A 19,804-nucleotide genomic window follows, 5' to 3' on the forward strand; every position below is an offset into this window, starting at 1 on the left:
TGCCTGTTAGCTGCACAGTAATTAAGTCTGTGATCCTGCTTGCTGTGCAGTAATTTAGTCCATATATTGCTGCCTTTAGGATTCGCCGGCCCCTGAAACGAAGAGGCCACGAACAGAAACAAGCTCCTCTTGTTTAGCACCAGTGGACACCAAGGCTGGAGGAAGCCTACCCAAGAAGAAAGTGACCTTTGACCCGAATCTGTCCTCGGAAGACAAGGAAGGAACGACAAAAACCATCAAGCCGGTTGCCAAGGGAGTGTCCCTCAAGGATATAGCAGATATTGTGGTTAAATATCTGACTCCATTCTTCAAGAACGACCGCTTCGCTTCCAAGGTATGTGCTGTCTTCTCCCCTGTCTCGTTTAATGGACACCAGGTGCAGCGCTAGCCAACTGCAGCCAATATGGGGGAGGACTTGGGTAGCACTTAATTTGCTTCTCCATTGTGGCTACTGGAGAGGATCCTCAGCCAAGTTGGGATGTTGTTTTATAGACATTTAAAAAAACGGAAGCTATTTCTCAAGTTGTACAGGAAAACACAGACACATTGTATTGTCATAAATGCAATCTATAAACCAGAGAGAGCACAACATTGAGCAGTTTAGAATCTTCACACCAATTATCCGGAGTCCCGGCGAATGTTCTAACAGCATGTCCTCCCAGTTGAGCAGTTATATATCAGAAACATAACTGGTTTTTTGCATGTCCCCAGTAGGCATCACTCACGCACATATATCAATTGCTGCCATACGACAGCCCCCCATCATCCACAACCTGTAAGTGTTGTGTTATTCTTGCCAGACCCTGGTGGGTCGTCCCTAATCAGGCTACCCACTTGGATATCCATCTCTCACCTCGCAAGATGCACCCCAAGAGGGTCCCATATATCTTCTGGCTATAAGGTCATTCATTGGCAGCATTAAGGTGCCAGTCTCAGTGTGATCATTGTATACCTTCAGGCCCTTAGCCATTCATTGAAAGTCCATGCTTTTCGTCTACCTCAGTTCATGGCCACCCTCCGCTTGGCCTCCCATATCCCACAAGTGGTTTAGCCTCTAGGTGTTGACCCGTCATCTATTACAAAACAGGTCAGCCTGCCAGTAGTCATGAATGGTGGGTTGTTTCCAAGCAGATTGTTAGAACCCAGCATGTTCCTCCCTGCAGCGTGTGCAATGGTGGTGGCGCATCGGGTCAATTTGATGTTGTCAAGCTGGGGTACTATACGCCCTATGCAAAGAAGTAGTTTATTCCAGTAATTCAGAGATATACACCATGTTCGCCCTGTCTGAGTGCAATAGTATTTCTATTGGTCATGTGTTAGGGGTTCACCCTAGTCTGTTTTCCAAATCTGTCTGAACAGCTGTAGCGACCTGTGGGCCCTTCGACGGCCGACAACATCTGAGACGGGTGGGGAAAGAGAAGGACGCGTCCCAAGCCGAGCTGTGGCCTGTGCTGCTGGGTGAGCGTTGTCCGGCGTAGCGCCTACGCAAGCAGCGGGGTCGCGACAACGGCACGTTGGGCCTGTTCGCACTGAACTAGGGCTGCCACCGGATACACCCGGCGCCTGGAGGATATATTCCGAAATTAACCCACTGCCTGCCACAAGTCTTCAAACTAAGCATTTATCGGAGGAGCGCCTGGGCCGCGGCGGCTGAGTTGAGCGGGGTCCTGGGGGCGGAACCAACATTGTGTGCCTGACTGCTAAGGTATTGGCGGGCCGCACTGACCCGCTAAAAGGAGAGAGGCTGGCAGCGGTGCACCGCTGGTGCCCCCTTCACTATCACCCCAGGTCTCCTGCATGTGCGGCGCTCCATCTGGCCAGAAGGGAGGACGTGCGGCCGACGACCCTTCCTCCCACTCTGTGACCGGGGAGACTCTATCCCCCTTGCTGCAGAATCACACGCTGCTGTGGCCCTCCATATTGGTGATCTGGTGAAGAATCTGCCCAATAGCAGCCCGAACAGTGCACCGCGCTCCCCCCGGGCCACAGGTTTGCAGATGTGGTGTCCATGAGAGATGCGTGTGGCCTATATATTGTGACCTCCTGTTCCTGGACATTATAAAGTTCCCCATAAACAGTCACTTTGAATGGGCCATATAGGGGAACGGCTGGCAGATCCCTTGGCAGTGTGGATCGCCCCAAGTAGGTGATCTCATTGGGACTCCGAGCTTGAGGCTAACCTAGGCACACACTCAGTGATTACCACAGATCAGCGGGGAGGTTTCTCATTGGCGTAACCCGGATAGAAGACGCTGTCATGTACCTGGCTCTGCAACGCAGCGGTGTGTATGTGCTCTGACGATTCCTTCGCTGCCACTGGTGACCCAGGAAGGGCGCTCATTGGGATCTGGGCGGTGAGCTCTGGGCACCATTCCTGGACCCTCCCCGCGGCCCTAATTATGGGGAAACCAGACAGTAACCAACCTAAATTACACTTCGAACAGTCGAAAAAGGCCGCATAGCAGACCCCGGAGAACCAGCCTGGCAATTAGGCGACCACTTCGGCGATGTCCGCTGACACACCTGTAGACTTTCGCACCATGTTTGCAACAATACAATCGACACTGTCCAACATCAATGGGAAAATTAACTCCCTCACCTACCGGGTCGATCGTATGTCTGAGCGCCTGGACAGGCACACAGAGAGAATAGACATGGCGGAGCGCCGCATATCCGACTCCGAGGACGCACAGCGCCAAATGGAAACGAAACAGGGAACAATGGACAGGACCATGGCGGCGCTGCTGGCAAAGACAGAGGACTTGGAAGCGCGCTCACGCCGTAATAACCTATGCCTTATGAGGGTGACGGAGTCCACAAACACAGGCAACATGGAGTGCTACATTGAGAACCTGCTGACTACACTCCTCGGCAGAGACAATTTCTTGGAAGTGTTCATAGTGGAGAGAGCACATAGATCGCTTGCACCACGGCCTGCGCCAGGAGCACGGCCACGCCCCATAATAGTGAAGATCCTTAACTACAGGGATCGAGATGCGGCACTTCGTAAGGCCCGAGAGGTGGGACGCCTTAATTACGAAGGGATGGACATATCCATTTATCCAGACTTCACCTGACAAGTACAGGAGGCACGGAAGAAAATTCTAGACGTAAAAAAGAAACTACGTGAGCATAATATCCCCATCTGAAAGAGACACGTTAGTGATAGATTCCTTACCTTAGAATATCCCCAGGCGTCCGACTGGATCCAAAATGTTTTCGTCAGCAGTACCCTTGCGCGTCGGTAGGCGTCGTCGTACGGCTCCGCGTACGTCGCTGGCATCGTAGCCGCCGAGATGATGTCGTCAGAGCTACTTAGACGCGCCCACGCGCGCTGACGCCAGTTCTATCTTTTTCTGGGCAGCAGCGCAGATCCGAGTGAGAGCGGTACCCCTAGGTAAACTTTAAGTTGGTTTCTAACAACTTCTTTTGTTGTGTGCTTGACTCCTGGTGCAATAGAGATGCCCGAGTTTAAGTCCTGTAGGGCCTGCCACCGCAACATGTCGGTGTCGGACCCTCACGACGTGTGTCTCTTCTGCTTGGGGCACGCCCATGACCCCGAGGTGTGCCCCGATTGCCGGTCCATGGCGCCGAAAGCTTTGCGGGAGCATTCCCGAAAGTTGTTGGAGGTCAGGCAATCTGTTCCGCACCGATCAAGGTCCCGATCCTGTGGGAGGGCAAGGGACCGGTCGCGGAGCCATCAGCATCGCTCGTCGGAATCGGGGACAGGTAAGTCTCGGCGCTATAAAAAGTTGAAGTGTTGTCGCTCTTCTTCTACCCCTCACCGGTCACGGGATGCGGTGGAGGGGGCGAGCGGTAACTTCGCCGCAGCTCCGTTGGAGCCTCCGTCGTTGCCTGCGGCCTACCCTCCCTTTCCGCGGCCGCACGCAACTTCGGACGAGGTGCAGGCCTTTATGTCGCCCTTGCGCCATTTGTTTGCCCCGCCAGGTCCCTCCGGAGCGTCTTCGGGCCCCGCGGATCTGTCGGAAGGGTTTGCCCCCGTGCAGCTGCCTCTGGCCTCGGCTACGCCGGCACCATACCTTGCGGCGGCGCCAGCCCCGGCCTCGGACTGGGCGCCGGCTCCGGCTTCGGTGCCGACTCCGGCCTCGGCGCTGGCCCTGGATCCGGCGCCGGGCGCAGCGCCGCCGCTGAAGCTGGGCGGCGCCGACCCGGGACTGGTATCTTACCCTCCCATTCCATTTCCTGGAGGGGATTTTAGCCCGTTTCCCAGGGCACCTTGTCCTTAGTGGCCCCTTCAGCAACCGGTGGACGAAGGGGAATACTGGGAGGGGTCTGAGGACCCTCTTGCAGCTCAATGTGAGGATGAGCCTGAGTGGGAAGGCGATGTGGAGGGTCCAGTGGATCTGGATTTCTCTCCACACCCTGGCACTCTGTCCCCTTCTTCCGTGGCCACGGAGGAGGTTGGGACTTTTTCGGTGGTTTTAAGTCAGGCAGCTGAGGCTCTTAACCTCGAGCTCCCTTCTGTACCTATCAGGACCAATCTCCTGACTGAGGTCCTGCAGCCGCATACCTCTGCGGAGCCGTTACTGCCCTTCAATGAAGCGCTTATGGATATCCTATTGGGCACCTCGATTAAACCTAACACAGGAGTCCCTGTGGACAAGGGTGTGGTGCGCCACCATTGCCCGGCGGCGGGCGACCCCAGCTTTATCACACAACACCCGACGCCTATGAGTCTGGTTGCCAGGCTTCTGCCTCGCCAAGTGCGTTCCCTTCTGCTCTTCCAGACAAGGAATCTAGGCAACTGGAGCAATCTGGGGGAAAAAAATTCACGTCTGCCAGCTCTGGGTTGTGGGCGTTGAATACTGCGTGCCTGCTAGGCCGCTATTCCCATTCTGTGTGGGACACTGTGGCACAGGTGCTACCTCAGTGCCCTGTGGAGGCACAGGTGGTTCTCTCCCAAGCCATTACCGAGGGAAGAGATGCTGCGAAATGTTCGTTGTGGGCTTGACAGCCGATTCTCTCGGTAGGGCACTTTCCACAACTGTGGCGCTCCGTCGTTATGCTTGGCTCTGCACTACTGGCTTCTCTGGGGATGTCCAGAACACCCTGTTGGACATGCCCTTTGACGGTACACGCCTCTTTGGTGATAAGGCGGATAGCTCCCTGGAACGTTTTAAGGACTCTCCGGCTACGGCCCAGTCTTTGGGCCTCGCCACCATGCGTACTCCCTCGGGGTCCACTTTTCGGTCCTTTTGAAGACAAGGTCGGGGCGCCCAAGCGCGTTCTTTTCAGACCCGCAAGTCTCCGCAGCCACAGTCTCAGCGCAGCCGCGGAAGTGGGACCCGCCGTGGTGGATCCCGGGGACAGCGGACGGGTCAGTCCACCACCTGCCCTGTCGCCGCCGTCTCTAAACCTTCCTAGTCCGGTGTTTCAGGCACACCTGACTCCAGTGGGTGGTAGGATTCGCCATCACCTTCCCCACTGGCGCGCCATAACCTCGGACAGGTGGGTTCTGCAAATAGTCTGCAGGGGCTACTCCCTCTGCTTCGAATCTACCCCTCCAGCCATGCCTCCTCAGTACCACCGCATGTCGGGGGAACACTTGGCACTTCTCCAGCAGGAAGTTACGGCCCTCTTGGCCAAGGGGGCCATCAAGCGCCTTCCGACGCCAGAAGTAGGTCGTGGTTGTTGCTCCCACTACTTCTTGGATCCGAAGAAGGACAAAGGTCTGCGCCCTATCTTAGACCTCCGTAACGTCAATCGCTTCCTCCGGAAGGAGAAGTTCAAGATGCTCACGCTAGCTAAGGTATTGTCTGCTCTAGACCCGCAAGACTGGCTGGTAGCGTTGGACTTGCAGGTTGCTTATTTCCATATTCCCATCCTGCCAGCCCACCGCGTTACCTACGGTTCACGGTGGGCCACGAGCACTTTCAGTTCACCATGCTCCCTTCTGGCCTTACCAGTGCAACTCGGGTGTTCACGAAAGTGATGGCGGTAGTCGCAGCTCATCTGCGCAGATCAGGAGTTTCAGTCTTCCCCTATCTCGACGACTGGCTGTTGAAAGCGGGCTCGCCTCAGGCAGTCGTCTCCCACCTCCAGACTACAGCCGAACTCCTGCATTTGCTGGAGTTTTCCATCAACGTGCCTAAGTCGCACCTGATTCCCTCTCAGAAGCTCCTCTTCATCGGAGCAGTTCTGGATACAGCGCAGTTTCGGGTTTATCCTCCCGAACAGCGAGTCCGGGACTTTCGGGCTATGATTCTGAACTTTCAGCCGCCCTGGTCCTGGGTTTCGGTCAGGAAGACACTGAGGCTGCAGGGCCTCATGGCCTCCTGCATTCTGCTAATCGACCATGCCAGATGGCATATGCGGGCTCTGCAGTGGGACCTGAAGTTCCAGTGGACACAGCATCGGGGAACCTGCTCGACTACGTCCAGATCTCAGAGGGCACTGCACAGGACTTGCAGTGGTGGCTCACGAACCAGCGTTGGATCAGCGACAGATCCCTCTCCCTTCCCCAACCGGAGCACACAGTAGTGACGGACGCGTCCCTCCTGAGATGGGGCGCCACATGGGAGAGGCAGAGATCAGAGGACTCTGGTCTCTGGTGGAGTCCAAGCTCCATATCAACCTTTTGGAGCTCAAGACGATCCTACTTGCACTGAAAGCATTCTTTCACTCTGTCAAGGGGAGAGTAGTGCAGGTGTTCACAGACAACACCACAGCCATGTAGTGCTGCAACAAGCATTGCGGGGTGGGGTCGTGGACCCTATGTCAGGAGGCTGTACGTCTCGGGACGTGGCTGGAACGTCAAGGCATTTCCTTGGTGGTTCAACACCCGGCAGGTTCACTGAACGCCAGGGCGGACGAACTCAGCCGACGGTGCATGTTGGATCACGAATGGCGTCTTCACTCGGAGGTGGTGCAAGGTCTCTTTCAGCAGTGGGGAAAACCTTGATTAGATCTATTCGCCACCGAAGAGAACGCACAATGTCAGCAGTTCTGCGCATTGGAGTTTCCAAGGCGGCACTCGCTAGGCGACGTTTTTCGTCGCGAGTGGAGTTGCGGTCTGTTGTACGCCTTTCCGCCTATACCACTTCTGCCCAGAGTGCTGAAGATGATCAGGCGCGACCCGGCCCAAGTCATTCTTGTGGCACCGGACTGAGCTTGAAGAGTTTGGTATCCTGAGCTACTCAGTATGAGCGTGCATCGCCTGATCCGACTGCCTCTTCGGGAAGATCTCCTGTCTCAGCAACAGGGGACGGCCCTCCACCCGAACCTGTCCAGCCTCCACCTCCTTGCGTGGAGTTTGACCGGCGACAGCTGATTCCATTTGACTTGCCTCCGGAAGTCTGTAATGTGGTTGTGGCAGACAGGCGTCCCTCCACTAAAACAGTGTACGTCTGTCGGTGGAAAAAAGTTGTGGCATGGTGCTCAGCTAAGTCTGTTGATCCTCTTGCTGCCCCTCTTTCTGAGGTCCTATTGTTCCTCCCTTCTTTGGCCCAGCAGGGCTCTGCTTTGGGCACTATCAAGGGCTACCTCTCTGCTCTTTCAGCCTTTCTTAGGTTGCCTGATCAGCTCTCTCTTTTCAAGTCCTCGGTTGTCAATAGGTTTCTCAAAGGCATTACTCACCTTTTCCCTCCTATTCCTTTTGTGATGCCTTAATGGGACTTGAACCTGGTTCTCACATATCTGATGTGCGCTTCATTTGAGCCTCTTCATAACTGTCCTTTGCAGTTAGTGACTCTGAAAACTGTCTTCCTAGTGGCCATCACCTCCGCTCGGCGGGTGAGTGAGCTCCAGGCTCTTTCCTGCAAACCTCCTTTCCTGGAGATTCATTCGGACAAGGTTGTGCTTCGACCGCGTCCCTCCTTTCTACCAAAAGTAGTCTCTAACTTTCATCTCGGGCAAACTGTAACTCTGCCCACTTTCTTTCCGCCTCCGCACCCTTCAAGAGAAGAGGAGAGGCTCCACCTTCTGGACCCAAAACATGCGCTCTTGTTTTATCTCAACCACACACAACAGTTCCGGGTACTGCTGACAAAAACTTTCCGGATCTAGTCTGACGCCTGGGGATATTCTAAGGTAAGGAATCTATCACTAACTAATGTCTCTTACAGATATATCGTTACACATGTATGTAACTTGTGCTACGCAATGCTATATCTGGCTCGGCTGCGGGTAACAGATGGAGGCAAGAGTAGGATCCTCAGCGAGCCTAAAGAGGTATCGAAGTTTCTCCAAATGACAACAACTCACCCTCCATGCCGGAAGTCTCCTAGAGGTGCACAAGAAGAACAGGGTGGCGCCTCAGATGTTGAATAACTGGGTTTCCCGTCTGCACCGCTTGCTTCACAGATGACAGCGCTGGGTGACGACCTCAGTGACTTCCTTCCTGGACTCAGATTAGTATTGAGAGTGGTAAGCTGGGGTTCGACATTAATGTGAACACCAGAGACATTGATGCAGAGTCATGGCGCAAAGAATTCTGACTCCAGGTTGCGACTTGTATTGCATGTCATGATGGACATGCTATTTTGTTTGTAAATTGGACAGGATGGGCTAGACGGCCACTTGAGTGGCTAGACCACCCGAGATGCCGGCTGGCAGCTCTCGCCTCCGAGTGTGTACCACACTTTCTTGTTCTTAGTTTTGGGATTGGGTAAAGGGAGGGACATTGTTATATGTTAACGGGGTCTGTCTTCGCCATGTTTGGGATGGTGATGGGGGGGGGGGGGGTACAAAGGGAAAGTTCAGAAAAATGGTCAGCTCAGATAAGCCAAATGTTGCACACTGTATGACCCACATATGCATACTATGCTAATTTTATCATACGTATTGAAAATGGCTCATGGCGCTAAAGATGTGAGAAAGCTAAGACTCTTGACCTGGAATGTGAGAGGGTTGAATAACCGTCAGAAGATCAGGAAAGTTTTTCATACTTACACAGACACACTGTAGATGTGGTCTGTCTTCAGGAAACTCACCTCACCCGTGACACTGAAGGCCGAACAGGAGGCAGGCGGGCCGCATACAGATTGGCATCTTCCTATTCATCTTATGTCAGAGGAGTGATGCTTCTAGTCAAGCGCGGCATACTGTTTACACTGCTCCACTCTCACCCGGACACTCTGGGACGGTTTCTTATTGTACAAGGCGATTTGGGGGTACCATCATAACCATTGTTACAGCCGACGGACCGAATATTGATGACCACTCCTTTTTTACGGACATATGGAACAAGTTACGCACGCTTCCCCTTTCTGCAATAATCTGGGGGGGTGATTTTAACACCTGCTTAGACCCGCTGGCAGATAGGTCCACTGGGAACGATAGATATGGGAGGAACTCTGCTAGGACCCTCAGGGAAGGGATGGAGGATTTTACCATGTTGGATATATGGAGAACACGACACCCACACCGTAGGGAAGGCGTGTGCATTTCTTCCACTCATAATACATGGTCTCGGATTGACTTTTGGATAGCCACCGCTGATGCAAGCGCCTGGACTACAGATATAACACACTTACCTAGAACCCTTTCGGACCACACGCCAGTCCGATTGGAACTTACCATACCCTCACATACACCACGACAATACACCTGGCGCTTACAGCCAAGTGCATTACAAGACCAGGTATTTATTTCCGACCTACGACACGCAATCACCGAATACTTTGAGCATAATGTGGGTTTAGTAGATAGCACCAAGGTACTATGGGAGGCGTTCAAGGTGACAATCCGCGGATTCTGTATTGGTAAACATGCAGGTATCCTTAAAGATATCCGCAGACAGCTATCCATGGTAGAGGCAGACATTACACAATTTGAGTCCAGATATGGTGCCACCACTGACCTTAAGATCCTGGCTGGCATTAGGGAGAAAATAAACGCATATCATGAATTTGCGGATAGCGAACTTAAATACATCTCATAGAAATACACGGCGTGGGTTTATGGTGAGAGAGGCAGGCCCGGGCGGATGTTTTCTAGCAGGGTACGGCCTACGCCCGCCGAGTCCCATATTACTCAGATCGTGGACCCTCAGCCTACACTTCGATACGACACCCCCTCAATTTTGCGGTGCTTCCTGGATTATTATGCTCAGCTGTATACGGCAGGGCCAACACCTGAACCCACTGAATGGAATCAATATTTTGATGACATAGCGCTGGCGTGGCTGTCTGACACACATCGTGAATACTTTAGCCATCACATAACTGAAGACGAGTTTTGTGAGGCCATTAACTCCCTCCCAAACAATAAAGCTCCAGGCATAGATGGACTACCTGGTGAGTTTTATAAAACATACAAAGACTTGCTGATACCGCATTTAGCAGCCATGTATGAGGAGGCGTATAAGGATGGTATGTTACCCCCATCTGTGCGCGAGGCGCTATTGAACACTCTCCTTAAACCTGATAAGGATCCAACCCACTGTGAATCCTATCGCCCCTTATCGCTTATCACAATGGATGCTAAGATACTAGCCAAAGTCATAGCCCTTAGATTAAAACCTCTAATGCAGAAACTGGTCCTGCCAGATCAGGCGGGATTTATCATGATCCGCTCCACTACACAAAACTTGAGAACTATATTTGCCATGTTCCATCCCCTTAATCAGGAACTGCCGGCTGCAGCAGCCCTACTGGACTGTGGAGTGGCCTTATATGTTTTGCATCCTACGGCGCATGGGTTTCCCCGAACCTTTTCTGAAATGGATCACATTATTGTACACAGCACCCTGCGCTAGGCTGAGAATTAATGGCATTACATCTGACCCCTTTAGCATTTACATTGGGACAAGACAGGGATGCCCTCTGTCACCTCTGCTTTTCACACTGGCACTAGAACCGCTGGCCTGCAAGATACGCCAGAGGCATGCCGCCACGGCGTTACTGTTCCAGCTCCGCCCAGTCAGCATATCACTTCATGCAGATGACATGGTCCTATACGCGAGGTACCCGGATGTTAATTTAAATGCGCTTATTCGAGAATATATTAGGTTTGCATAACTGTCGGGCCTCTGTATTAATTGGGATAAATCTGTGGTAATTCCACTCACTCCCGTGACATCCAAACCATCCCTGATCGAGTTAAATATCTGGGCATCTGGATACACCGGGACTCAGAAACAGTTATACACGCAAATTATGGCACAGCAATAGCCAAATTAGAAGACCAAGTCACTAAATTGATCCGACTGCCCCCATCGCTAGCTGACAGAATTGCGCTGCAGAAAATGATGGTGCTACCACGGTTTTTATATCTATTTATGAATATACTGATCTGCGTAACATGGGCGGGAAAGCACGCAAGGGTAGGTTGGAAGGAACTGACTAGACCCTATATTCAGGGTGGCTTTGGTGCCCCTGACCTCCAACTATACTACTATTGCGCACAGGCACAACACGCACACTATTGATTACAGCCACATGGGCACGTGCCGCACATTGCGGTGGAACATGAAAGTATGCACCCCACCCCTCATCTTTCACTCATATCCTCCCCCAGACAATATGCCTCTAACTCTGAGATACACCCAGCGATCTGCACCTCAAGGGCCTGGCGCACACTGGCGAAGCAGGCGCACAAACTTCCGTCATACGCACCGACATTACCCCTCAGACATCTGCGTCTTACAGTGACGCAGGAACAGAAAATGGCACGGGAACTACACGAGATGGGACTTTGCACGATGGGGTATGTTTTCTCAAACAAGGAATACATAGCACAGGATGACGCAGCCCTGAGTGCACATCGTACTCCTTTAAAAGTTTTCGCTTATCTGCGACTGCGTATGGCGGTTACAGCCTTATATCCCTCCTTCCCGGCTGAACCACCAACACATAATGCACTGCAGACACTCCTGACATCCACCACGAGGCAATGCCTTGTGACTAAACTATACACCATGTCACAAAATGAACAGTTCCGAGCATTGGACAGACCCCTCGCTAGATGGGAGGCAACATTGGGCACAGATCTTCTTAAAGAAGACTGGGATTACGGGTGTATGCAACTACAGCTGCTTACATCGAACTGCAATTTGAAAATCATACACTTTAAGTTCCTACACCAGGTATACTACACGCCCAAGCAATTGCATACATACCGGCTGAGGACGGATGGACAACCGATGCCACAGATGCCAAACCCCCAACGCTGATTTCTTACACATGCCTGGGCGTGCATAAAACTCAGTTCATATTGGCAAGAGGTCACTGACACTCTTACACACATGCTGGGGGAGCGTGTTCCGAATACTCCCCTGGTATGTCTTTTGGGTATCTATAAGATCAAACTGGCGCGTAGACAAAAGTTATTGGTGGTGGCGCTCCTGCTAGCCAAGAGAAGAATAGCGAGGAGATGGGGCAGTAAACAGACACCGAAGCACGTGGACTGGATCAGGGACATGTCCTATTGCAAAACACAATTAGACACGTATGCAGAAGATATACCTCAATCCTCTAGGCCACGTGATTTCTGGGATCCACTGGTGCAATATCTTCTCTCCATGCACACAGAAGACTGTTTATAGTTGGGGGCTAGCCCGGGGCTGCGGTGTGAGAGGTGAGAGACGAATGACCCTTCGAACTCTGCGGTTGGGTGATTGCGTGGACCATATATGCATGTATGTACAAGATGATGATCCGGGGCTTACTAATTATTTGTTTCATGATGCTACGGGTGGAGTGGGTTTTTGTTAGGTGTGTAAACGGTTCGGCTTATAATTCAATGTCCCCAAGCCGGCAATGTGCTGTATATACGTGTATAATACTTAATGTATGCAAAGACACTGTAATTTTGTGTATATGAATATGTGCAATGTGAGCTATTTGACTGACTGTGAAAAAATAAAAATATAAAAAAATATTTATTTCTTCTCCGTGTTATACGTTCTACCTCCAAAAATGTCAGAACTTGGCAGCTTCATCTGTCATTGAGAGCAGATACAACTTCCCCTCTTGTTCAACTTTCAACTGGGCTGGGTATAACATTGCATATTTAAGATTTCTTCTACGCAATATACGTTTTACCTCCGAACATTTCCACTGCGCCCCTTAAGCTGCCGCTAAAAAATTGGGGTAAGTGGATATTGTTGTACTCTAATGTGACAACGAGCTTTGCTCTCACACGAGTCTCAGGATAGTGTTGCAGTCGCAAAAAAATTCAATAGGTGTACAATGATTTGCCTCGGGACGCGCCATGGTGTGGCCATGGGCTCAGTGAATGATGCACTCTCTCAATTTATGTTGCAGACTAAAATATCAATGAGAAGTTTTTGAACCTATAAAGCCATCCCATCTATGACAGTGGACTTGGCAACCTCCAAAATTCGCAAGTTGTTCCGTCTCGACCATGCCTCCAAATCCTCAGTTTTCACTGTCAACATAAGAGTCCTCTTCTCCAACTTAGCTCGTTTGTCCTTGGTTTCTGTTAGGTCGTCTTCCATGTCTGAGATCCTCTGCTCTGCGCTATCTAACCAGACCGAATGCCTGCTCATCCACTCAGTCAAGCGGTCCAGTTGGGTTGCCATAGCATATATTTTAGCATCAATAGACTGAAGGCTGGTCTTCAGGTCTAATAAGAGGGCGGCTGAGGTATCGCTGGTGCCCAGCGCATCCAAATTAGATGTATTGTGTCCATCCAGTGTGAGGTCCATGCGACGTGAGGTTTTTCTCACATCAAAAAACAGTTTGCCCTGTCTGGTGCCACATTTCCCTGTTGCACCCAACCGTACTCTGAAGGGCCTAGATACACCGACAGTTCGCAGCAGTTTCCAGCCAACGTAGAGTAACTGCTAAGTGCCCAAGCCCACCATCTCCGGTGTTCTCCAAGAAGTCTGTAAAAGAAGGGGAATCTGGATGGCATGTTCATGAACAAACCCCTGCCACTTACATGGACAGACCATAAGGCGGTGTTCTTCACACTCCTCTGTCCAGAAAGAAAAATGATGTCCCGTGGCAGAACAACAGTGGTTAAGTCTCGACCCTGGCATAAAATAAACAAAACTAACTTGGAGGAAGCTCTCGGTATTGGTCCTCCTAGCCCAGCCTTAGATAATAATAAGGCTGCAGACAATTTTGTCGATTGAATTAGTTCTGCAGTAAATTGTCTGGCACCAGAAACGACTGGTAACCAACGAAGAGCTCAACCTTCGGCACCATGGTATAGTATTGAACTTAAAAATATTAAATGTAAATGTAGGCACCTAGAGCGCGCTTGGAGAGTAGATTACAGTGATCGAGGTAAATTGTGCTATGAGCTAGCCATCGCGGAATACAAAGAAGCAATTATTCACGCCAAAAAGAATTATTTTACCACAAAAAGAGAGGCTGCCAAAAGCTCATCTAGAGAATTATTCAAAACCATTACCACTCTCTCCAAACTGCAGCAAACTAATCTATTCACTCCACATCAAGCTTTCTGTAAGAGGGTGGCTAACTTCTTTCAGGATAAGGTCAAAACTATTTACAATAAGCTTTCAGTAAATACCTCTAATACAGATAGCAGGACGAGAATAGAGGGTGCCACCTTGGATGAATCCCCTCCCCGGACGATTATCAGTTTTATTGCCACCAATGCAGGAGACTGTAAGCAAACTGATAAAAATAACTAAATCGGTCTCCCCAGTGGATCCCCGTCTCCTCAAATTCTCCATATGGTTGCAGACAGCGCAAGCACATACTTGACTCCTCTCATAAATAATGCATGTCTCCCAGGCTCCTTCCCCTCATCATGGAAGAAAGCATCCATACGACCCATATTGAAGAAATCCTCCTTAGATCCCACTGAAGCAAAGAACTATCGACCAATATTGTGTTTACCGCTGGCTGCAAAAATCTTGGAAAAATCTATCAATCAGCAGCTAACCAGCTAATTGGAATCCAACGATCTCCTTGAGTCTGCTCAACACTGTTTTAGATCGTCACTCTACGGAGTCAGCCCTGGCCACTGAGGGGATCCGCAAACAAGAAGTTGATAGTGGGGGGAGAGCCATCCTCATCTTACTGGATCTCTCGGCTGCGTTTGATACTGTCAACCACCAAGTATTAATACACAGGCTAGACTGATCAAAGCACATGGCTTTGCTCTGATCTTGTACGCCGATGATACACAGATAGTGATATCTATATCCTCTAATGTGGAAACAGTGGCAAAAAGGTTCCACAATTGTATGAAACATCATTGAATGAATGCATTCCAACTTTCTTATACTGAACACCGAAAAAACGGGGGTGGTGGAATTCGGAAAAGGCCCTTCCATTTGGAGTCACTCATGGTGACCAGCGAATACCGGGCGGTCCCCTCTAGCCACTAGGAAGACAAGAAACCTAGGTATTCTGTTCGATGATCAACTAAACTTTGCTTGCCAGGGTAATTCCCTGACCTCCTCATGCTTCTTCATCGTAAAGAGTTTGCGTAAGGTCTTACCCTTTATTCCTCAAGGCCTTTGCAAACCGGTGGAAGTAGCACTGATCCTTTCCAGAATCGATTATTGAAATGTGCTATTTCTAGGCATTGACAAAGGTCAAATGTTGAAACTTCAAGCCTTTCAAAATGCTCCGGATCGGCTGCTTCTAGACATCCCTAAATACCACCCCATTTCCAACTTGGGGAGCTCCATTGGCTCCCGGTCCAGAAGCGCATCAGATTCAAATCACTTTGCTTTGTGCACAAAGCACTGTTTGGAGGAGGGTCTCTGGACCTTCAGCAACTATTTCGCTGGCATATCCCGTGTCATGAACTTAGGTTGGCCAATAAAGGACTAGTTCAGGTCCCAAAAATCCATAGAGCTTGGGGGTGTGGGGGGGGAGAACCCTCTCCTACGGGGCAGCGAAACTTTGGAACACAATGCCGATCTCAATCAGGGTACAACATAACAGAGTTCTGCTCAGGAGAATGATCAAAACCTGGCTGTTTCCAACTACATCAACTTAATTTCTACCCACCACATACCAGTTCCACTCTCATTACAGTTCAGCGCCAAGACGCCTTGGCAATAGTTGCGCTTTATAAATGTATCACTCACTCACTCACTCGCTCACTAAACAAAGAATTATAGCTAGTGCGACCTGATCGCTTCAGGCAGGATTTAGAGAAGACTCCATGATATCAGTGAGGAACCGGAGATATAGACACCAGGGCTCAACATGCCACAATGTTAAGTCCTCAAATGGAGATTAAGCAGAGCCCTGCCCTCTAAGCAGAAGCTGGTCACACCGCAGGGGGACTCCAACCTGCCGCGCCCTGTAGCCAATCCGACCACTGCTGCAAAAGCATCTGTCCGCGGCTCTCCTTCCAAGGCTGGCTACAGCGCCCCACAGCCATGAAGGCTCATGCTGGTCACCATTCACTCTGGAGATGTGGGCCGTCTTTGTTGGCATGGTGCCAGCCCAGAACACAGAGCTAGAACACACAGCCGCTCCAATCCCAGAGGTAGATAGCCCGGGCCACGAGCCGGTACAGCCTCAAACAGCAGCATATCACCTGGCAGCAAACGCAGGGGTCTTGCCGGACATGGCAGGCCAGAGGAGAGGACAGCCTCAGGCTCGACAGTGCCCACCCTCATGACCGGGCCTCCAGGGCACGGCACCCCCTGTAGGTCACAATCGCCCATTGGCAGCAGCACCCAACACCACAGCCAGGCAGAGCTCTCCCCCGGTTGCCCCTGGTCACCAGTCCACCTCTGTCAGCATCCTGCAGCTTTCGGGGGCAGGAGAGCTAGGTAACAGTAAGGGTGGTAGGATACCCTGATATCCTTTGTGTTGGGGGTGCCATGCGACAGCCACGGATGAGATGTGCCACTCGGTGCTCCATGCTAGGCCGCCATCTTGGTTGCATGTGTGGCCACCCCATCCAAATCCCATTATAGGCAGTTTTATTGCATGCAGTCAGCCATTGTTATGACCTTGTAGCTCTATCACCTATCTAGTGACATTCCACACCATGGGTCTCCAACAGAACAATCACGAGCTACCAATAGCTCTCAGGCTGCCTCTTAGTAGCTGGCACATGATAATTAACTGTCATCTTATTTGACAATATGCAGCTGCCCAAATGCTATGCAGCACTTTAAAACGCAGTGAAACTGTGGGGCCTAAGAATTGGAAAATTATTTTTTCTTTCTTTATATTCCATTTTTATTCTTTTGCTACTTGTTTCCTTATTTTGCTATTTTTGGGTTTCTTTTTCTCCTTTCTACTTCGTTCTCTATTTTGTTAGTTCTTTCTTTTTTCTTGTGCTTCCTTTCACTCTCAACTCATTTTCTTTTGGTCTTTCTACTTTCTGTCCATTCTCCTTCCTTCCTTCATTCTCAACTTCTCTTCTTTGTATTCTTTCTTTATTCTTCCTATCTTTCTTCTTCGGTTTCTTGCTGTCTTCCTTTCACATTTTTGTTTCTTTTTCTCTTTTCCTGCTCCAATTCTCCCCCTTTTCTCTCCTTTTTGTTACTTTATTTTTTCTTTGTCTTTCGTTACTCAATCATTTCTCCCCTTTGTTGCTTTTCTTTTTTTACTCTGTTATTCTTTCCTTTTTTTTTCTTATCTTATTTTTTTCTTCCTCTCCTTTGACTGTTTCTTTCTAAATTTTTTTCTTCCTCTTTTTCTTTCTCAACTTGTATTCTACTAGCTTTACTTTTCTCTTGCCTTCTCTCATTTTTTTTATCTGACTTGCTCTTTCCTTGTTCTTATCTTTTTCTATCTTTCTTTTTCTTTCCTCCTCTTTCACTTGTTTCTTTCTTTGCTCCTTTTCTCCTTTATTTCGCCTGTCTCCTTTGTTTAGCTTCTGTTTTCTTAATTTCCTTTCTTATTCTTTTTCCTAGTTATTCTACCTTTTCTCGTCTCTTCTCTTATTCTCTCCTTTTTGTTTCTATTTCTATTGTCCTAGTCTTTCTTCTTCTCCTTGTATCTCTTCTGATCTCCATTTTCTTCTTCCCTTTCTCAAGCTCTCACCCTACCTTTCTCTCTTCCTTTCTCTTTCACTCCTCATTCTTTATTCCTACTTATCTCTTTGATATCTTTTCTCTTTCTCTCACTGGCTTTCTCTGTCTCTTCCTTCCTTACTCTCCTTACGTTCTTTCTCATTGGCTTTTGCTTCATTTCTCTCCTCCTTTCTTATTTCTCACATTTCACTTTCTTTCCCTCTTTCTTTTTATTTCTCCCTCTCCTTTTCTCTTCCTTTCTTTCTGTCCATCGTGGCTTCTTAAAGCAACCTCTTCATGGATTCATTTATGTGTCGTCATTGTCTTACTGCTGTACAGTGTGGTGGTCACTGCCGAGATATGTTTAGCTGTAGATACCTATGAAGTCTGCTTAGGCCCAGCAAAATGTATTATTTCTAATGGTCCTTTGTGTTCTAACTCAAGATTAAACAGCAGTGTCAGCTTGTCTAACAATGAGGACATAAGTCTACATTAGACTCTCAAGATTTGTAGATGCCAATGTACTATTTTCTTATTGTGAATCGTCAAATTTAATCAGAAATTGAGAGTGCATTGAGGTATCATCTACTGACCATAGGTGTAACTGGAAATTGTATTTGCACTGTTCCTTGTCAGGGGCAGTGTCTCCCCCTGCACCACTATCGTTCCCAGAAGGGACTCCTCGGTTGTAACAATCTTCTCAGCAAAATTGTAATATTTATTGAAGCTTCTTCTAAAGCAATTACTTGCACAGATGAACAAGTTACTTACCTTCGGTAACGCATCATCTGGTAGAGACATGGTCTAATCGCAGATTCCGTACATTTTGAATTCTCCCCAGGAGTCAGATGGAATCTAGGCATTTTTCAGCAGTACCTCTGCGTGCTGGGAACAGTGCTGTACGACTCGGTGATGACGTCGACTCCGATTGTGATGTCAGTAGAATCATATAAGTCCCCTCCGGTGAGCAGATGTCAGTTTCTTCTGTGAAACCTTCCGCTTCACAACGCAGAGCCAGTATAGAAACTGGCTGTGGAAACAGTGTGCCAAAAAAGATCAATGTATCTTTGAAACAATAACTAAAACACAGAAATTAATGTCATGGTAATACCAAGTCAAGATCCATAAGGCAGGACCAATTGGCTCATTGAATCACACAACTACATGAAACAATGATCACTGGTGTATAAAACCAGTGCTGAAAAAGGGTATAACCCTTACACTACAGGTCGTTCACAGAGCAGGGAGGATGGGTAGGGTGGTAAGGGATTTGTGGCTAGACTATGTCTCTACAAGATAATGCGTTACCAAAGGTAAGTAACTTGTTCATCTGATAGAGACATCTAGCCGCAGAGTCCTTATTTTTGTAATTAACTATCAGAGCTATACCTACCTGGAGGAGGGTCTGCGAACTAATCCTGCAAAAGTTCTCAAAGAGAACCAGTCAGTCGAAGTTAACAATAGACCAGACAAACGTAGGAATTAGATTAAATAACACTGTGTCAGAAGACATAATTTAACAGTAGCACATGACCCCTAAAGCTTATGGACTAGAAGGGTCAAAGGAAATAACGAATACTCTATAAGTTAAAGTTCCCTATACCAGTAAGGAAATATTTGAAAGAACCTGTGCTCAGAAATCCTGAAAAAAGATTTACCAGAACTCATCCACATTAGAGCTTAGATAAATAAACACATTCATCAGAAAGTTGGAAAGACCAACTCAAGAACCAAAACTGATTCAAATAAAAGTCTATACTCGAAGAATAAGTCATTAGATAAAATGACCAGTACAAGGGTCCCACAACGCATAGAAACCATAGAAACGGAAAGATGGAAATTATCCAGACATGAACCTGCCATAAATAATGAACAAACAGTGCCCAAATCTATGCAGCTCATACTCTACGTACA

The 19,804-nt window shown here is 49.2% G+C and overlaps 1 protein-coding gene across 2 annotated transcripts in view; it reads left to right on the forward strand.

Annotated features, from left to right (window-relative positions):
* Positions 1-19,804, forward strand: part of RECQL5 (RecQ like helicase 5) — a 669,413-nt gene that overhangs the window by 610,353 nt on the left and 39,256 nt on the right. For both annotated transcript variants that reach the window (XM_085616996.1, XM_085616997.1), the window contains exon 17: positions 80-334. In XM_085616996.1, the coding sequence (XP_085473122.1) occupies positions 80-334 (255 nt within the window). The remainder of the gene's footprint in view (positions 1-79; positions 335-19,804) is intronic.

Source organism: Triturus cristatus, chromosome 7, assembly GCF_964204655.1.
Source record: "Triturus cristatus chromosome 7, aTriCri1.1, whole genome shotgun sequence".
Classification (NCBI taxonomy): domain Eukaryota; kingdom Metazoa; phylum Chordata; class Amphibia; order Caudata; family Salamandridae; genus Triturus; species Triturus cristatus.